Source organism: Malurus melanocephalus, unplaced genomic scaffold (genome assembly GCF_030028575.1).
Source record: "Malurus melanocephalus ecotype Western Australia unplaced genomic scaffold, MMel_1.1 scaffold_4, whole genome shotgun sequence".
Classification (NCBI taxonomy): Eukaryota; Metazoa; Chordata; class Aves; order Passeriformes; family Maluridae; genus Malurus; species Malurus melanocephalus.
Genome location: NW_026623236.1, coordinates 1,182,106 through 1,202,463, shown reverse-complemented (window position 1 = coordinate 1,202,463; position 20,358 = coordinate 1,182,106). Strand labels below are relative to the sequence as shown.

Sequence of the window (20,358 nt, the reverse complement as noted above, 5' to 3'; positions counted from 1 at the left end):
TTAGCCAAATGTCTTGGTAAATCTTGAACTAATTTTTGGAATAGAAATTGGAAACTTGGTTTTGGCCTGTCCCGACAGGTCTACTTGAAATACTGTAAGACAAATGTCTTATTTCATAGCATATCCTCCAGATGGTGTTACAGATTTGAGGATTTTAAAAGCATTTTTCTCTTGTATCTTAATTTGAGTAGATACACTTTTTCGTAACTAGTTTTGTAACTAGAACTACATTCAAGTGAGCAATAATACTGACTTATTTTTCAAAAATCTCCATCAATCATATATAAAACCACAACATAATGCCTCTCCCATATCTAGTACTCTGCTGCTGTTGCACAGCAGAGTGACATAACAGCTGAGAAGGAGAAACTTAAGCAACTCTTCTACTATAATACTACTCAATTTTTTTTTTCATATCTTCTTAGGAAAGTATTTTATCTTGGCCTTTTATTTTTTTGAGCAATGATAAGCAGAAGTGGAGTATCCTTTTGTATGTAAGAGCATTGATGAACACCAGTATTTTCCTGTGTCTCCTGAAAATGGAGGGAGAACTCTATAGATCTTTATTGACTCCTGAAGTTGCATTGACAATTTGATAATTTGTATACTCAGGTCATTGTCCCTCAATCCAAGTCACTTGTAATTGTAGCAAGAATTTGGATACTGATTTAACTGATGTTTTAGAATATCAATCATTACTTTACTACTTGGATTGCTTTTTACTAATAAAGCTGTAACTAAAAATAGAAAAGCTTTTTGTTTTTTTCTATAGTTGTTACCCCCCCACAAAAAATGTTCTGTTTCTCATACCCACCTAGTTTCTTGGCTAGACTGATACAAAAGTAGAATGAGTTTGGATTAGTAGAATRGTAAAGGAGGTATCTTTCAGAGTGAAGCTTGAAATAACTGTATCTTGAAGTGGGATTTCAGTAGCCTAAGAGCTTTTCTTAGGAAACCWGTCTAATAATTGCTTTGAAGCCWTAGTGGCTTAGTGTGTTACTTCTTCTAAACCCTACTGTAGTCGAACGTGCCTCCCAGTACTTTAGTGGTTGAGCAATGATCAATGGTTGGCAAATGCTCTAAGAAAGCATGTCAGTTTGTTTGTAAGGAAAACTCTTTTCAGAAAGTGTTACAATTGGACACCGTCCAACAGTTTGCTTTGTATCCCAAAGCATGAGGTTGAAACAATTGACAGTAACCTGGAGGTGTGTTCTGTAGTTCTTCCTGTATTAAGTACTACCTGTTGGAGTCATCTTGATGGTCAGTGTCCTTTGATCAAATTTTGTGAATAGTGAAAGGATGTTATTGGTAGATTCTAATCTTCTTGTAAGATAGACCAAGATGTTGATCTGCATGTGTTAGTGACTCSCARCYGYAGTGTGGCAAGGACTRTCTGCTGAATTTTAAGGGATCCCTTCATGTGTGCTGTAAAGTCTGTGCTAAACTTTGGATTTGCTATTTCCTTTTTAAGTCAGCAATAGTGTGGTGATTCCTAGGTTAAAGTTTCTGAGCAAGAATTTATCSAGAACGGTAAGTGGTATTACTTCGATGGTATTTACATGGAGTTTTGTCTGCTTACTATACATGTTTGATGAATCATTGGCACAAGAATTTGGGCTTCTAGGAATTAAATGCAAGTCAAAAGTGACTTCACATTTTCATGGTCTGGTTCTAGGAGAAGCCATTATAAGTGCTGTGAGAGATCCATAGCTGTATTTGACAAATAGTGTGGAGTTACATCTACAGAAACACTCTCCTAGTTAGTGTAATTTTTCCTGAAGCAACGTGCCAGAACATAAATTAAAAATCTGTCAGCATGTGGTGAACTGCTTCAAACAAGTGTCTGACTTGAATTTCGCTACTGTTTTGTATTCCTTAACTTCCACTTGGGAATAAAACATGTATCTTCTTCCACTCTTGTAGACAGCTTATTTTAAAGCATTTTTCATGGGTTGTAAGAATAATATATTTGGGAAGAAAGACTGATCATAAGTTTCTTGAAGTAGCTTGTGACTTCTCAGCAGAAAAATTGGGGGAATATATAACAAATCATTGTTTTAAGCCACCTAGTAATTTTGATGTTATGTAATGCACTAGTATATGATACCATCTGGAAAAAGCAAGCTTTGTGTGATGTGAAAGACTTCTGATCATATATTTTTGAGCCTCCTATAATCTWTTGAAGGGATTTGAGGGAGTATTGATCTTTGATAATCAGCTTGAATCCTTTCCAGTTCTTCTAGAGGAAAAAAAACCTACCAAGTCAAAACACAATAAAGGGACCATTACTATTATTACTTGAAGACTACTATGAGGTGTAACTTTCTGAAGGTGTCTTTATTGATAAGGTGCAAATCATCAGAATAAATAACTTGAGATAAAAAATTGTCTCTAAGGAGCAACTTTACCACACACAAACCTTATGAAGGAGTTCTTGCTGAACATTCCTTAGAGTGTGGCAGGAAACAGTGTTGTATTGGCCACATAGTGAAGCATTCTTYCCGTGGTAATGCTTCAGGCTTCTGATACAACCCAGAAAAATGTTTTGAARYGWAAGTTGAACCYCTGAACTAGAACAAAGAGCAGTCCGTGAGAACTCAGACAATGTGTTATGCCACAAGGTCACAGGGGAGTTAGGGGAAAGGGAATATCTGTCCCTTCGTTGAGTGGCTGGTTGCTGCTGCAAGACCTTTGCTTCTGAAGATTAGCTTTTCAGAGAATAAACAAGCCCTTTTGTAGAGTAGGACAGCAGGCAGTTGAAGGCTTGCCCTTGGGTAACTAATATGGGCTGATGAAAGCTGCTGCATTTCCTTTTTCATRAATTCTGAAGATTAAAACTCAAAAACTAGGTGATCGGTTTCCTGTCTTGTTGGTAGGAACGTGAACAAATATGTTTMAATTACACAGAATCATAGAATATGCTGAGTTGGAAAGGACCTATCAGGATCCTCRAGTCCAGCTCCTGGCCCTGAGCAGGACACCCAAAGAATCACACTGTGTACCTGAGAGAATKGTCCTGAGAGCAGKTCTTGAACTCTGCCAGGCTTGGTGCTGTGACCACATCCCTGGGGAGCCTGTTTCAGTGCCCAACCATCCKTGGGGTGGAGAACCTTTTTTCTAATATSCAACCTAAAYCTTCCGTGACACAACTTCAGGCCATTCTCTTGGTCCTGCCACTGGTCACCACAGAGACCCTGTCCCTCCTCTGYYCCTCCTCTTCCCCTCAYAARGAAGTTGTWACTGCAATGAGGTCTCCCCTCAGTCTCCTCCAGGCTSAACAGACCAAGTGACCTCAGCCATTCSTTATCTGGTTTCTGYAGTATAATAGCAARCACAATCTTTTGTTTCAACTATGTGAGTTCTAAATTTAATTTTCCATTCTAACTAATAAATCTTCACAGGAAGTTTAGAAACACTGTTGAAAAGGTCTGTCCTGGAATGATTTTGCTTGGGAAAAGCGAATCCAAAGCTGCCTTTTTTCCGTGCTTGTCCTGTAAAATTACTATGGTAACCAAGTTTTTCAACAGAGCGAATAGCAGAACTTTTACAGTTTGAAGTGTAGGTTGGAGTTTATTCTACGGCATGTTTATAATACTGCATGAAATACTTGAAGATCAGTTTAATTTACGATTCTCTAGCAGTTTCRTGGTAACAGATAACATAATTGAAGGTTGGATCTTGCATTTTTTTTCTGACCTAAATGATTCTGTTTAAATACAGTTATGCATACAGTTAGTAGATAGCCTCTTTAATCTATGTGTTTCTTCCTTCTTCCTTGGAAGAAACATGGATCACGGTACTATTATGTAATGAGAAAGGTATGCTGAATTCAGTGTAGTATAACYTGGAAGGGAGGAGGTTTCTGTGTTGTGGTGGCTTCTGTGGGCTGATTATTCTGTTCTTGGATTAATGATGCATGTAACTTGCCTAATTTTCTGGCCCACTGCAGTGTGTATTTAGGACTAGTCTAAAAAAATGGATTATAGGTTAGAGAGGCTTGATTCTGAAAGCATTCACAGCATTGAAGTATTACTGCTCTAGAATGTCTAGGAAAGCAGCTTTTTATAGTTTGAAGTTGCAAGGTGTTTTACAGCACTGAATGTTATGATCTTGGCACAGGTGAGAGCTCATGAACTGAGAACTTGTTTCTCTTCTTGCTTTTCCATACTAACTCAGCACTCTAAACAGTAGATGCCTTTAATACCTTGAAATAYTTTTCCAAAGAATGAATTCTGTTTAGATATAATTACTGATTCACTTTTAGATTCCAGGTGTTGATACTTTATTTGGCTTCTGTAGTAACTTCAGTAAAAATATTTAGGTAGATTTCTTTGTAGCATGTGGGCATTATAAGGAGTGCACGAGGCAAGATAGGAGGTCACAAACTTAAGTTGGGAATTWATATATTGATGGAAAGATGTTAATTATGTATGTATGGAAAGGTGTTAATTAGTCATCCAAAGTGAGGCAAGGATGAAAAATACCCGAAGATCATAGGACTTKTGTGGTCCTGAGTATTTTTACTTAYTCCTTCAAAGGTATGATTTTGTGCTGACAGAAGCAGTCTTGGTTGTGTAGCACTTCTAACAYTTTGAAGGCTTAATAGACTATTTCAGGATACTTTTCTTGTGGGGTGCAAGTACTGTAACATACTACTTCACAGGTTTTAGTTTTCTAATGGACTTCTGAAATGTTCATAGTGTAAGACAATTTAAAGTATTAAAAGATATTCCTAAATAATCATATTCTAAAGCATGTTTCTTATTAATACAGGGAGCTGAAGGTGTAAACTTGAAATTCTCTACCTGAAATTGCTCTTTTCTCTTCATACCACTGGCAGATCTGTCCCGTTGATTTTGATCAGCTCTCTTAATGTCTTCAAAACTTGACAGTTAGTATTTGTAAACACRTATGTGTTAAACCTTTCACTTTCTKATGATCACCTGTGCAGCAAATTCACATGACAGTGTTTTGGTKTAGTGACTACTCAGTTAAATAACTGTTTCAATCTCCAAATAGTTCTTCCTCTGAAATGGCAGTGTGAAGCGATGATACTGTATTGCTACAGCTTTTGTTTTGTCATTTGAAATWGTCAGTAATAACCATGGTAGAATCTGAAAATGATTCCAGTGATCAAAATAACTTTAAATTTGTTTCATTTTATATAGATTTTCTATGAACAACCTGTTATTTGGTATCTTAGCTTGCTTTTATTCACTATGCTTTAAGCTAGTGTTGGCACCTGAATACAGCTGATTAGTCTTTTGTTATTGCTGAATTGAAGATGGATCTGACATCCTTAGTCTGAAAGGGTTAACTTTATCAAGTCYTTTAGAGTTCACAAAACAGTAGTATTTCTATTCTGGGTAATGAATTTYACTAACTTTTCAGTGCTTGAAATTAAGAACTAGAATGACAGGAAATGAATGTTTTACTCTTTGCCTTTGAATTACTGTGCAGAAAATGAAGTGCCAATGCAAGTGTCTCTTCATTTAATTAAATTCTTCCTCCTAGCTCTGTACTCGATCATTCTGTTCTGTGTCTTCCTGTGGATTCCCTTTGTCTATTTCTATTATGAGGAGAAGGAAGAAGATGATGGCAACACGTGCTCGGTAAGTTTACTCYAGCATATGCACYRAGCAATGAAAAGGTATATGAATACMGCTCAAAAATGAAAGCAAGAATGATTGTTTAACTTAAWTACTACAATATTAATACMATTTCTAAGWCAATTAYTATAGTTCCTTRAAAATCCTGGAGCAGATCTTAGTATGACRTAGTATGACATTGTCTAGTCTAAGCACTGTGGTCTCACATGAAATTACACTTTAGTGTAATTACAAAAAAATAATGTTTGTATTTTCATGATTTTTTTAAACCTCTGGAAATTCTTTTGAGCAAGTTTTCATCCACAGGAAGTTAAAACTTCTTATGTGAGACTTTCCTTAGGCTAGAAAACATAGAGTGACAGCTTTTAAAGTAGTGAATAGGAAGAGGGTTTTGATTCTGAAATAGGTACTCAAATTTAGTGTCCATTGTAATGTTGACATTTTTTCTTAAAGTAGGCAGTAGTGATTCRCCTGAAGCTAACACTTGTTAACTTTTGTAATGTGCTGCCCTGTGAGACCTTCCAGGGAATATAGTAAATATGTGCCAGTTAAGTGCTACTTCTCAAATATAAATACTTTTAATCTTTTAATCATTGGTCATGATTATTTTCCCTTCTATTTATTTGTAATCTTAACATAAGAAGGCTTTTAATAATAGTCATAGTATAAACTATTAGTAATAAGTATTTTCTTTGAATGTATTTGCACTGAACMAATATATCCAGGCTTCCAGCCGCAGCTGTTCAAATGTATAGTTTATGATGGAAGCATAATTCCATGTCATTGTTCATAGTTCTCAGGCTATGAGGCTCTTCAAGAATGTGTACTTACGACATGTATAAAACTACTCATGCATTTTGTCGAGGTTTTTTATAGACTACCTGCTATGCTAAGTGTACTTTTGCATAGTTTGCACAAGTCCCTTTATATTTCTTTTATGTCAATGTATTTCTCTTTAATATACAGCAGGTTAAAACTGCACTCAAATACACTCTGGGATTCATCATGGTTTGTGCAGTTCTTCTCTTAATTGGGTAAGTATTTGTATTGAGCACTATTCTATGCAAGATTTATTTATCAGAGTTCTGTTCTTCTAAGAGGTAAATTATGATGCACTCAATCTGTATAATCAACATTAGCTTAATCACTAATAGAGCTTAAGTATCCTGAGGATTAGGTACCTGAAAAGTAGGAGTTTAACTAGAAGCTAAAATGGTTTTCCTAATTGTGGAGGTACTTGTGCTTCCAATATGACTGAATGTGCAGTGTGAATTGATATCAAGGACATKGTGGCTTTGACACTTCTACATTAATGCTTCAGTGTATGACAGGTTGTAAAAATTTATCCTAAGCCCTGTTCACCAAATAGATTTTTGTCTTTCTCATATGCTTTTTCTGAAATAGACATTGCAAAACAACTTTTTAGGAAAATGCTTAGATTTTACATGCTTACACTTTCATAATGGGAAATGTTGTCTGAAGGATATAAGTGTAGTGTGCAGTTATACCGGACATAATTGTGCCTTGTRTGATAAAGGTTTTGCTGGCATTTATTTGAAAGGTGAATGTTACTTGAGGTGAATTACTTGTTTTCAGCAAGTGCTGTTGTTCTGATACTCCAAATAGCAGTAGAAAATTGATTTCAGATCACCATCAAGCATGACATGCACACCAATACTGAATGTTTCTAATGTCTGCYGTGTCATAAGCTTTTTAGCATTTTGACTGCAGCAATAAAAGTGGTAAAAATTAAAAATGTAGGCTAAAATGATCTATATCCAAGTACTTCAGTGTGAAGTAGAAACTGGAGTGAAATTAATGCTTCCAATTTTATACCATTTTATTAGAATATTGGTTGAGTTTTGGTCATAGTTAAAGGTATATTTCTAACAAGTCTCTTGTCCTTTTAAGTGAAAKTAAGGTATTTGCTCTTATAAGAGATTGAAGGAGTTTGTTACCTTAATCATGGTCTAGAGATATTACTAAAATTTCTGGCAAAAATTGTTTATTACAATTAGCTCACATCACAGGTATAGATAGATGTAGAACTTTTGGTCGTGTCTCTAGGTGTCAGCTGAATCCTCAGCAGCTGTAAGCATGTTTGTTCCTCTCTCATAGTAAGGTACAGCTTGGTTCTTGACTTTCCTAATTGTTCTCTCTGCTGTTAGGCTTATTCTTTAAAGTCATTACGATTTGTAAATTACAGTGGCTTAGACCACTCYCTTTGATACTTTGCCATATGACAGTGAGACTGACCTGCAAACCACAGAGCTGTAGTTCTTGGCCACTTGCCCTTGGACTAAGTAACTGAACCGTGCTTCCCCAGAGGTACAGACTTGAAACCCATTCATAAATTCATAACCAGCAAGAGTTTCTGTTTTCCAGTTGGAACAATTTTACTGCCATTACATGTGAGGTTACTTGCACACTTTTAAGATGGTAATAATTAAATAGTAGCAACATCTTAATGCYCTCAGAATAAAGCATTCTTGCTGCCTAAGATGCTACAGGAAAAGGATAATCCTTTTAGTTCTTTTTTAAGTGAGACTGTTAGACTCCCTTCAAGGGGAAAGGGCTTGGTTTCATAGGCAACTGAGATGTCTTTGCTGAAGGAAAATTTGAACTCTATTCCCAGTATAGTTATATATGTATTAAGTAGCATGTGTCTCAGTGTTTATGTTTATGCTTTTTCTGGAGAAGTTATCAGTTAGTCAGCTGCTTTTATAGCAACAGCAGGGAGTGGCCATACAAGTCCCAGTGTGATGGGAATGAGATTAAAAATGTTGGAGCTGAAGCTTCTGTATGAGTTGTTTGACTGAATGTAGTAGTAAAGGCCAGTCTTGCAGTAGCACGGGATTCTCTCACTGGTGATTAGGATCAGAGCAACATTAGAATAGGCTGGAATTTTATATACTGGGTTTTACTCGAGCTGGCTAGGCTTAATGGACTAGAATATTCCTGCACAGAGGTTAAAAGAGTGAGAGGGGTTGGAATATTTTGTGCTAAGTGCCTAACAAATAGGTTTTCTTCCTGTGCTTACAAGACTAGTGTCTTGTAGCCAGACAGCCTATTSTGATTGGTTTAGCAAGCAATCTGCATAATTAAAACAGGTCAATAAATAACTTTAAAGGCCAGAGTAGAAAGATTTTGCCTCTTCCCTGGTCAGTAGTCCTCAAATCAATTGGAAAAACTGTGTTAAGCTCAAAGTTTGAGTGTCTTATTCTCACCAGGATGCTGACCTTGCTCCACTAAACAGCTTCATGACTATTTTGGGAAACAAATCTGTTTTGTGCCACATGGTCTTGGAGGTTTTTTCTAACTTGATAKCACCGCTCAGTGAGCAGGATGTTATTGTCTAAATTGTTATCAGGAGCAGTGTTTACTTGTCTGTTACAAAACAGTTGTCTGGCAGAAATGTGAATGTCTGTAACACTTAGATCCTCTGCATGCAAATAACTTGATGCAGAGTACCATTAAGAGCAAAGTATAGRGCGAATTTATAGTGGGATACTCAGAACTAATTTTTTCTTGTCATATCTTTCCCTTCTCATAAGTTACCTGCTTGTACTTTCTTTAAATGTCATATGCTTGTCAAGGGGCTTGAGACACTGCAATCTACATTAAGGCACCCTTATCTACATTGAGACACTGCAGTCTACATTAAGGCACCCTTATGCAGCTGTCTGGTATGAAACAAAAATGTTGGTTTTTGAAGCTTATGAATGTTTGGTTCCAAAATGAATGCTGCCGTGATTGTCAGTATTTAGAATTAACTGGTTACCTTAAATTATCTAGAACCATTAGCTCTTAAAAAGCCATGAATATGTCTAATTATCTTATAAATAGTTATGCAAATTTTATCTAAGCAGAACTCACTTAAGGACACAAGTATAAATCTAGTGTTTTGGAAAATAATTTTCAAAGGATGAGTAGAGGACACTCTTTGATTCAAGGATCAAACTTTACCCATCTATATCTGTGTGCTATTAGCCCTGCCAAGAGTGAATATTTTTTTAAACTGCTTGTCTTGCATTTACTTTCCTTGTTCTGCAGCCTAGATATTGATCTAGATTTTAATCATTATATACCCAGGATGTGTTTTTAACAGCATAGCAGTTTGCTTCTATTCTTAAAATTACCACAGTTAATAATTTGATTTGTGTCGAGAACTCCAGTATCAGAAATCACAGCTGAGCTGTTTTGTTTACTTGMATTACCTAAATTTTCAGCTACAGCTGCAAGCTCCTGCACTGTATTTGTACTCTATTCAGTCACTGTGTTGCATCAYAGGGATGACAGGTAAATGGAGGTGTTTGGCATGGAAACCTCTCATTCTGTTGATGACTGCTATGACCCYCAGGCTGAATGGACCATATAGTCAACATAGCAAAATAGCTAAGGCTTTTGGCAAATTTCTTCTTGCTTACTGAGCAAGCATAAACCTAAATTGCTRTGTTCTGTGCTGATACAATGGATAGTCTGTGTTTCAGAGATCCTTTGAGAGTTTTTGCGGCTGGGTGTAGGTCTGTAAATGGCTGGGCATACTGTCTCCTTATGGCCTCTTAAGCTACAGATGAAAAGTCTAAGTGGACTAGTAGCTGTCTGACTAGTTTGCTACTAGTTGAGGCACCCTGTTTAGGAGGGGGGATAAGATTTCTGCTTGCTTGGGACTCAAGTGTGTAAATTTGTAACTCCTGTGTGCCTTTCTGAGGACTTCGGAACTTGAGCAGGAGCAGAATTAGATACCTGTCTCCTTCAGTCAACATTTATCTGAGTAATAATTGAAGAGTCTAGTGTAYACAGTGGCTCCTTCTCTGATTAGTGTCCTTTGACGTGCTGGTTGTAGGTAGTCTCAGCAGAAAAAGAAAGAATGCCATTGCTCTCAGGTGAGAAAAAGCAAGGAAGTTATAAGTATCGTAAAATCTTCCATCTTGTTTGTTCCCTGCATGTGGTCCAGGAATAGCAAATCTGTAGTGGTGCTAAAATAAAAAGGACTTGAGCTCACTTATGTTCTTGTAGTGATCATTTTAACCATTTTTAGCAGATAAACTTGCAGTTATTTCTTTCTATCATTTGTTAGTAGAARTATCACCTAAGTTGTTTTTTAATACCTGTGTCTTCATTTTGCATGCCGTTTTACAGAAACAATTACTGCTACAGGCAGATACAAGAACTAAATCTAAAGTCAGCAAGCATGTGTTAATTTAGGCAAATGCTAGCCCTTAATCTTGCACAGTCAAGAAGCTTTTTATAGAAACTGAAAACTCGACTTTTAAAATGTCAACTTTTATTTTTGGCAGMGTATCAGTTTGGTTTTGGTGCAATGATTGTAAGTTCACACAGTTAGTTTAGTCCTAACCTTTGAAACATAAGCATATATTTTGAACTTAGTTTGAGACTGCTCCTGGAATATGCATATTTGTTTGGGACTTGAAGCAGGGATCTAAGTATGTAGTCTTTGTCATACAAGTCTGGATAGTCATTTGTGAGCATTCTTTATGAACTTCGGTTTGAGTTCTTTCATTCTTTGCCTAAAGCGTTTCCCTTTAAATCTGACTTCCTTGTGACTTGTAGACCTTCTATTTCATGTCTCAAAGCYATGGTTTCAGTGGCTTTTGAGTATGGAGGTTCTGTTTTTCCAGTTGTTACAAACCCAGTTGTTTTGTCTGTAGATGTACTGAAGAGTTACTCTTGCTAGTTGATATTAGGTGGTGAGACTGATACCAGGAAGCTTTCAGCTAACAGACTATTCTACCTGACATTGTTCTCTGTGTATTCCTTGTTGGTCTGCTTAGTGGAAGTACACAAATACTTAATGAGCTTCTCTACAGCTCAGTTCTCTGGCTCAACTAGAGAACAAAGAATGGAATGCAGGAGGTGTGTTGTTGTGGTTGTAATAATGGAAGATAAACATGTCACTTCAAATTTAATGCTTGTTATGGAAATCATTATTTTATTTTTGCATTCAGAAGTGCATGTTTATAGGATAATTTGTCTCAATGCTTAAAGTTTATATGAATCAAATCAGGATAGTAAGCCATATTAATACATATTTTAATAATAGAGTGTAGGGTTCTTATATCTTTTAGGACTACTAAATAGAAAATCACTTGTTCATTTCGCTCAGTCCTGACTCTACACTTGTTCATGTACTCTGCTGATCTAAATGCAACATTTGAGGACAATGTAAATAAAGTGAAACACTGTCTTTAGGAGTGAATGGATTTCTATTTTCTTAATTTGGAAGTAGAATTTTTTTTTATTTCTGAGTAATCAGGGTACCAAAGATGCTTTTTCACTTTTTSTTACAGTGCTTTTGTTCCTTTGGATATTCCCAACAAGAAGAATTCCACAGAGTGGGAAAAAGTGAAGCTCCTGTTTGAAGAATTTGGAAGTAGTCGTAAGTTTGAGATTTGTTYTGAGCTTTGCATGAGTTGCTACTAACTTTTGTCACTCATTTATTGACTGAACAAGATAATTAACTTCCTTGGTGACAGTTTTCTAACTTTCTCTGAGTGCTTACCTACAGTAAGTCTTGGGAATAAGAGTGTTCTTTCTGTTCAGAGAAAAAAAAATAGAGCTATCTTGAAAACAGAATGCACTGCCAGCATCTGCTCTCTGTACTTTAAATACAGTCCCCACTTGACAGCAAGGACTCCAGTGTTGTGTCCTCTGATATTGATGGTGAGGAGGGGAGAATACTTTTTTCCATAGTCTTCACCTAACACAGCTCTTAAATGCTACTTGGATRCTGAAGTTCACTCACTTTTAGGGTATGGTGAGTGTGTATTGTATTGTGTGACTGTCTTCAATCATTTACTTAATGAAATGCAGTACTGCTGTTCACTGTAAGAATGAGACAAGTGAGTGGTTTTGTCTATTCAGACAGGAAAATCCTGTGGGTGTTACAACTTCTTCCCTTTGCTCTCCTGATACTGACTTCTTCTACATTTGTTTGCATTTGTTATACTTTATGCTATGGCTGTAGAGAACTGTTGTGAAGGCCAGGCTCCATGAAATAGTACTTAACACTTAGCTGATGTAGTTCATGTGCTTAGCCGGAGTATGTTTTAGGATAAAAGTGTGAAGTGTTTTATAGGTGAGCTAAGACAGACTTAATTGACTAAAGTCACTTTTCAAATGTATTCAAAAAAGRGTAACTAAAAGTTGTCTTCATCCCAATACATAAACTCTATTATTTTGTGCCTTATTCTTGATATGCATCAGTGTGTTGGCTTCTGTGTGAATGTTTTGGGATATAATCATACAAGCCAGAACAATGCACGTTCTGCATTATTCTAGGAATTTTATACTGAGTGAAAAGTTCACTGCAATGACATACACCAAACACTGACAGAGTTGGCTAATCCCTTCAGGGCACATCAACTTTGTGTACAGTTTGCTTAAGCATTCTCTAACCTGGTCTTCTTCCACCAAGGGCACATATTCCTTGTAACTTTTCTCCTTGATCTCTCTGGCCTGGATTTCCTGAAGTCTGATCTTGCTAGTAAGAAACTAGCAATGTAAAGAAAGCATTCAGTACCTCAGACTTTTCATGGAAAAGTCCTGTCTCACCAGTCCCCTCTCCTGCTCAGCAACAGGCTGCTCTTTTGCCTCTTCTTCCTCTTTGCACTTAAATACTCAAAGCCCTTYTTGTTTGCTTTGACATCCTTGCAGAGTCGTTAATCATAATACACTCTGTGCTGTAATCTGTCCTGGTAAGCGTAGGAGATGGGGAGGACAAATCCATCTTAYTGAATGTTTTGGCTGTCTGCTTGTTGGTGTTTCTCTTGCTTTGCAAAGATTATAACAGCGTAGGAGAAATGCGTCTTAAACTGTTTTTCCAGGTAGTGATAGCAGTTGAGCAGAGCTAACGTAAGCTAATTTTTCCAGGCTACCTTGATATGACTGCAACAAAGTATTTGGCTCTGTACCTGTTTTTGTTATGTAGTGCAGTAGAGCCGAGGTTTGTTTGTAGGAAGGTAAATGATTAAGATGCTAGGATGGGATGTGAACATCTGGTTTTGTTTTCTGACTATCAGCATTTTCTTGTGACTTGTAATTTAATAAGGTAATTCAGACTGAAGAGACATCAGGTCAGCTAGTCAAATCTCCTGCACCAATAAGCAAGTTGTAAGRTCAGACTAGGTTGCTCAGGGCTTTATCAGCTAGTTTTTATCCCCTAATTTTTGAGACTCTTTTATCTCATTGTGAAAAAATCTTTCCTCTTACCTGTTGTGGGTGTATGTGCTGTCACCCATTGTCTCACACTGGACAGCTATACACCACTGAAGAGCCTGGGCTCCACAACTTTGCTAAGCAGACAGGCTCTATTGGGTGTCTCCAAACCTGTCTCTGCTCTGGGCCAAACAAGCCTGGATTCCTCAGTTTCTCTGCACAGTGCGTGCTCTAACTTCTGCCCAACTTAGTTCTCCTCTTAACTTGCTCAGATTTATCAGTCTTACCTCAAGCAGTGGCCTCAAAACCGGTTTCAGTGTTCCCTATATGGTCCCTTCATTTAATAGATGGGCATGCTGCTGTAGATACAGTCAGGGATGCCAGTGGACTTCTTTGCTGCAGGGCACACTACTGCCCTGTCTTCAGATTGCTATCTTCCAAGGCCTCCCCCTCCCTGTGTTTTTGTAGAGCTACTCCACAGACAKCAACTCTGCAAAAGGTTCTTTTGCATTCCAGATGCTGGAGTAATAGGGACAAAATGCTAGCCTGTTGTCTTTAYTTGTACCTGTTGTCCTGTTTTTATATTAATTTACCCTTTTCCTTTGTCTGTCTGCAGTGGCCCAAGAAATACAAAGATCTTGAGACATAGAGCAAACCTCCAACATCATCAGTTGGTAGTGGGATTATAAAAGGAATGCAAACTCATCCACTGAGGCAAAGCCTGATAATATACTTCTGGTATACAATTATCAATTTTTCAGCCAGTTAGTTTCTTAATGTTCCATTGAGCACAGTTCAGACTTTTAAATGGTTATTAAATGTTGGTTTCAAATACTTGTACAGGAGGACCATCAAACATTGTGTGTAAGTACATTGTGTGATGTTATGAATAGGGGTCATTTGTGTGGTTTTTTTCCACCCCTAAACTTCAGAAACAAGTCAAATTTTCATGGTTACTGAAGGGAAGATAGTGGTAGGTTTATTTTTGTGAAGTTTTTTTTGGTAAGTTTTAAATATAGCTGTGTTAATTGAAACATGCCAGCATATTGCWTTTAGTTCTGGAGAAGTTGTTTGGTATTTTCTTACAAAAATAGTGAAGGAGAGATTTGAGCTGTGAGTTTRAATTTGGTGTGCTATTCTATTAGTTTTTGGTGGTTTTGGAAGGAGGCCTATAGGGTTGGTCAGAAGAGGGGTGCAGCTTCTCATAGAGGTTAGTGTTGATTTTTCTCATCTGCTTGATGCTGTGTTTAGGAAATAAGAATGGRAACAGACTAGTTATTCAGTGTGAGTAGGAATGGAAGTTGCTGTRCTCTAAATTCTTCAGTTAACTGGAGGGGAGGACATGGGGGAGAGCAGTAAACTCTAGGTTTGGTTATGACTGAGCACAAATGTGAAATTCATTGCTGATGGTTAGTTTACTCTAAGCCTAGTTACTATTTAAGCTTCTCTGTTATTATTTAGCCAAAACCACTTGAGATGTCTTGCGTGGTGAAGTTAGGGACAGACCTGTTACGAAGAATTATACAGGAGGTTTTAGGAATTAAATACCTTTTTGTTTGGCCACTCTTGTCTTCTACTAACCCTTTTAATTACTGGAGTTAAAAGGCTACAGTAACTCTTTAATACCCTTAACCTTTTCCTGTTTGTTGGTCTGTATGTACATTGAGTGAAGCTGAGGCTTTTTTTGGTTGGTTTTAGAATCCATGCTGGCCTGATTCTGGATAATGCTTTTAGTAGGCAAAATCAGGTGATAGCAAACAAAACTAAGATGAACCCTCCAGAACACACATGAGAGTTGTGCAAGTTACCACAGCACCCTGGGGAGGCCAAATATAAGTCTTGAAAAGGCATTAGACACCAATGGGAGCAAGTTCATTAGTGGTTATTCAACCATTTGGGTGAAGGCAACTTCTGTGAGCTTGTAACAAAGACAAGAGTCTATCCTGGTTCCTGCAATTTGGGAGAAAGATCTGCTGTGGTCAAAAGCTCTTTTAGATAATTTTTTTTTTTGCCTGAGTTATGGCGGGTAACCACGTCTTAATCTTTTTATTCTTTTTCATGAACTTAAATCTCCTCTGGAAACTAAATTTAGGAAGAAGTGTTACTATGTATTTACTCTAAGTATTTTCAACAGGCTTTTTTTTTTTTTTTTTTTTTTTTTTTTTTTTTTTTTTTTTTTTTTTTTTTTTTTTTTTTTTTTTTTTTTTTGCAGATGGCTTGACTGCACTTTCATTTTCCATTAGTTCCTTGACTGTGATTGGAATGCTGGCAGCTATCACTTATACAGTAAGTTGTTACGCAACGTTTTTCAGACTTTTATTTTCATGATCCTTGCAGCTATCACTGGCTATACCTGTGTGGAAAATGGATGTCATCCTAAAAACGTGTCTTGAGTTCTATATTTTCATGGTTTGAATCACTCATTCTAAGATCTTAGAAGGAGATGAATAACTTTTTTGCTGCAAGCTTAAGGACCAATATTTTAGTACTGAGCACAGATCAAACAATTTGGATGTGTTTGTGCAAGGGGATATTGAACATTACTTACRACTTGTAACGCATTCACTGACTTCTCTTGGTCTTAAGCTTTTCTTTCTTCGCTCAGAATTAATTGTTGCTTTTTTTTTGATTCATTGAACTGTGGCATAACCTAGACTTGGTATGTAGCTAAAGTATTGCAATACTTTCTCTAACTTAGAGCGACTTGAAAAGGTTCATTCTGTAATCAATTGTAAACTGYATGATTAAGGTTAGATTAGTTCAGCTGCTTGACTTGCTTTTATGTACAGAGAAAATGAACTGTTTTAACTTACTAGCTATGCCAACATTTAATGTTTGTGTGGTCATTTGCTTTTCCTATCTGTTGTGTTTCTTCAGTCAATAATCAGTGATTTAGTAATGCTACATGTTTTAATTTGTTATCAAAGTGAAGTTTTGCAAAAAAAGCTTTAAAGCTTAAGATGAGTGACTGATAACAGACAAAGCTTTAGTGTTTTTCAGAAATTACTCTTTTTCTGATAGGTTTTAATCTTTAAGTTCATGTCCTTGCTAATACAAAGTTTACTTCTGCTGCAGTCTGCCTCTAACACRGAGTTGTTCCCATGTAGCTTTTTCAGTGAGTTCTAAGTGCCTTTGTAGCAACAGCTCATGCAGTAAATTATTTTGAAGCATTGCTGCCCAAGGAGGTGTTCTGTTTCAAGCAAACTCTAAATGTATATAACTCTCCTAAACCAAGGATTTGAGAAAGGGGGAAGGGGGTAAGGTACTTAGTAAATGCTACYTTTAAACTCTTAATTGAGTAACAAATGCAGCTAATGATTTTCTGTCTCCCGCTGGTGTAAGTTACCGCAGAATTGTGGAAGACAGTTCAGTACAACTTCTCTGATGTGTCAGAGCCCTGACAGCTCGGTGGCCATCAGGGTCTGAACAGTGGGTAGGAGAGAATAGGGTGGATCTGCCAGTGGRTATCTTAGATGAGCTGAATTGCTCTCAGCCCCATTGACTGAGTGCTTTAACCTGAACCAGATGATAAATTTTACTACTTTAATACTTTTCTTAAAGTGACGTGCGTCATTAAATTATTCTGGCTGTCTTGCTGACATCTGGATCATGTGATAGTCAAAAAAGATCTAGACCTTCACTTAGCCTGTGAGATTTTAATTTGTTTCCCTTAATTATGGAAGGAAAGATTAATTTTCTGTTCAATTACATGACATTCCTGAGGAGCAAATACAATGTTATTTTACCTCCGTGAGACTTAACATTAAAAACAAACTTATTAACTGTGAGAATATCATCAGTGTTTTGGTCAAACAACCAAGCATGGTTTTTATAACTGTTGGCAAACATCTAAAATTTGAGATTGTGAAAATAAGACAACTTTATTGCTGACTGAAATGTAAACAATTTACAAACAAAATCCTATCAGATGTGAACTTTGTGATATGGTTTAGTGGACATGGTGGTATTCAGTCAAAAGTTGGACTTGACGATCTTGGAGGTCTTTTCCAACCTTAATGATTATATGAGTCTTGGAATATTTTTTCAATTCATGGCTAATATTTCTTTTTTCCAGTGTTGTTTCCTATTTGTTTTTGAAGCCAGATGGGTTGTAGGCACCATTCAGCTAAATATAATAATAYGCTTCTGTCCTTAACATTGGCTGAACCTGGAAATACATGGTGTCCCTCAGTGTTCAATAATTTTAGTGTTCTGTCTGTTTTCTCAGATGAACACAGTACCTCAATCTTCAATACTGTTGCTTTAGTGTCCATGTATGAATGAGGTGAATGGCCATGAGGTGAATGTCCATGTAAATGAAGTGAAACTTCAGGCTTGAGAACTAACTCTTGTCAGAATGCCTTAATTACCAAGATTTTTGGGCTTATTTGTAGCTCTGAAAACTTTGRGCTGTCCATGCAAAAATGCCTGGAGTGTGAAATTGATTTCCTTTATTTTTAACTGCTGTATTCATCCTTCTGGAACTATCTGTTCTGTTCAGTAAGTGTTAAGGGAGAGTGGGAGAAATGGAGGAGCTGTTTTGCAGAAGTTTTGGAGATGAGGTCTCAGAGGAGTGGGTTGTTCTACCTCTGATGTGAGTTTTTTGTCATTGTTTGCAGGCAGTTGTAGAATCTTATGCTGAAACACTGAGCTGGCTTGTATGTTTGGTTGAACTGAGGTACAAATGTGTCATTGACAGTGAAAATCAACAACTAGAAGGTCTGTTCTCAAAGTTGGAGCAGGGATTTTTTGATGCTCTAGTGCTTTTATAATACCTTTCCYACTATCAGTGATGGGCAGATTTCCRTATTTAAGCTCTTTTCACCTGTAACAGCATAAGCAATGCTGTTCTCATGGTCTGAAGAGTAAWTTGAGTGTGCCCTTGACCGCATGTGGATGCTGTGTACCTGCAATCCAGTTTATATTGTGGGCTGGACTTGTCCCACTGTTATGAGGTAATACAAAAACTGCTTCAGTAATGAAAAGTTCTTGGGGTGTTGTACTTCCCTAAACCTCAGGGTGAGGTTGGCTTGGTGTATAGTTAGTCTTTACCGGTTTGGATTACTCCACTCACTTTACTTTGTAGGAGAAAAGCATGATTCTGGGAAGAGTAACTGTTTCCTCTAGGTAGTTTCCCATGTCTTTGTGCTGTGGGTTTTTTTTTTGCTGGTGTTAGCCTTGTATATAAAAAAAAAACAAACAAAACCTCTAGATGAGACAAAAACATGAGTGCACAGGCAAGTCTGAGGCATTGTCTCTAATGCTTGTTGCTGACTTTGGACATCTCCCAAGTTAGTAGTTCGGCTCCTGTGTTTTTCAGGTAGCCTGAGTAAAAGCTGCCTATCAAATTGTTTATGCCAGTTCCTGAAGGTGGGAGATCTTTGTGCTTAGTCATCAAACCACTCTGATCATCAGTGTTATTTATTTTTTCTAATCACAGAAAGGGAATACTGTTTATATAAGAGTGAGCACAAGAACAAAGACATCTATTTTAAAAATTTCCACAAATCCTTAGTAGATGATGGGGAAAAAAAAACAGATGGGGACATCATGTGGACTATTTGAATTCCTGTGTCTCTGGACAGAGGTGATCTGTGGCTTATACCATTGAAAAGTTGAGGATTTGTAGTACAGATACATCTGAAATTTTTTTTATGTTACCAGACTTCTGCATATCCTCAGCCTATTTCAGTGATAGAGTTGCTATTGAACTGTTAAAAGGAAACTGCAAACTGGTGTATCTGGTTTTCGATATAATCACTCACAATCAAGAAAAAAGTCTATTCTAAATTAATATCTAATAAATGTTGTATTTTAATAAGTGATATGTTAGCAAATCCTTTCATACCTAATTAAAAAAGGCTTTACATTGAATGCCTRCTATAACACGAAATACTAAAACTAAATAGGAATGTTGTGCCTGCAGTGACTGCAGTTGACTGATTTAATCTTACTATTTTATTTATGGAAGAAACCATGAAAGAGATGAATCAAGTGATTTTATTAAAGTCCCTGGCAGTGCAATTTATCCATTCTACAATTAGTTGAAYGTATGTTAACAGTGCTGCTTTGTGTGGCCTTCAGCATGAAGAATTAGATTATGGCTGCTCTAAAATTGAATTTCAGTGTTGTGGTAATACACAATACTGTGAAAAGTTGAGGGGGGAAAGGCTTTGGCACTGTCAGCAGGTAGCCTTGAATTTGGGTAGAAATTGAGAGTGAAAGCTCACTTATGCATGTGTGTGCTCCTAGGCTTTTTTTATGAAAGCATATCCTCCTGCTTCCACAGGAGGAGGGATGCAGCAGGGTGGTGTTATTTAGATTGTAAATGGCTGCAGTTTAAATTATGGAACTAACAAATTTACTGAAGGACCAATCTAGTTTAAACCTATTTTTTAAAGATCAGTGCAGTGTTAGGGGCCTCTCAAGGGCCTGATTGATTTAATATATTACTCTGAAGTACATGATGAGTTGTTAACAYGATGAAGAATGGAGTTCTTATCAGACCACATTGTATTGTAGCATTTGATATGTTGTAGTTGGGGGGTGAAGGTGACAGTTGAGGGACAAC

At 37.0% G+C, this 20,358-nt stretch overlaps 1 protein-coding gene across 1 annotated transcript in view; it reads left to right on the top strand.

Annotated features, from left to right (window-relative positions):
- The window catches only part of LMBRD1 (LMBR1 domain containing 1), a 64,066-nt gene that overhangs the window by 8,754 nt on the left and 34,954 nt on the right, over window positions 1-20,358 (top strand). Inside the window, exons 4-7 of the mRNA XM_057368837.1 lie at window positions 5,515-5,612; window positions 6,576-6,643; window positions 11,921-12,009; window positions 16,000-16,073. Coding sequence (XP_057224820.1) covers window positions 5,515-5,612; window positions 6,576-6,643; window positions 11,921-12,009; window positions 16,000-16,073 — 329 coding nt within the window. The remainder of the gene's footprint in view (window positions 1-5,514; window positions 5,613-6,575; window positions 6,644-11,920; window positions 12,010-15,999; window positions 16,074-20,358) is intronic.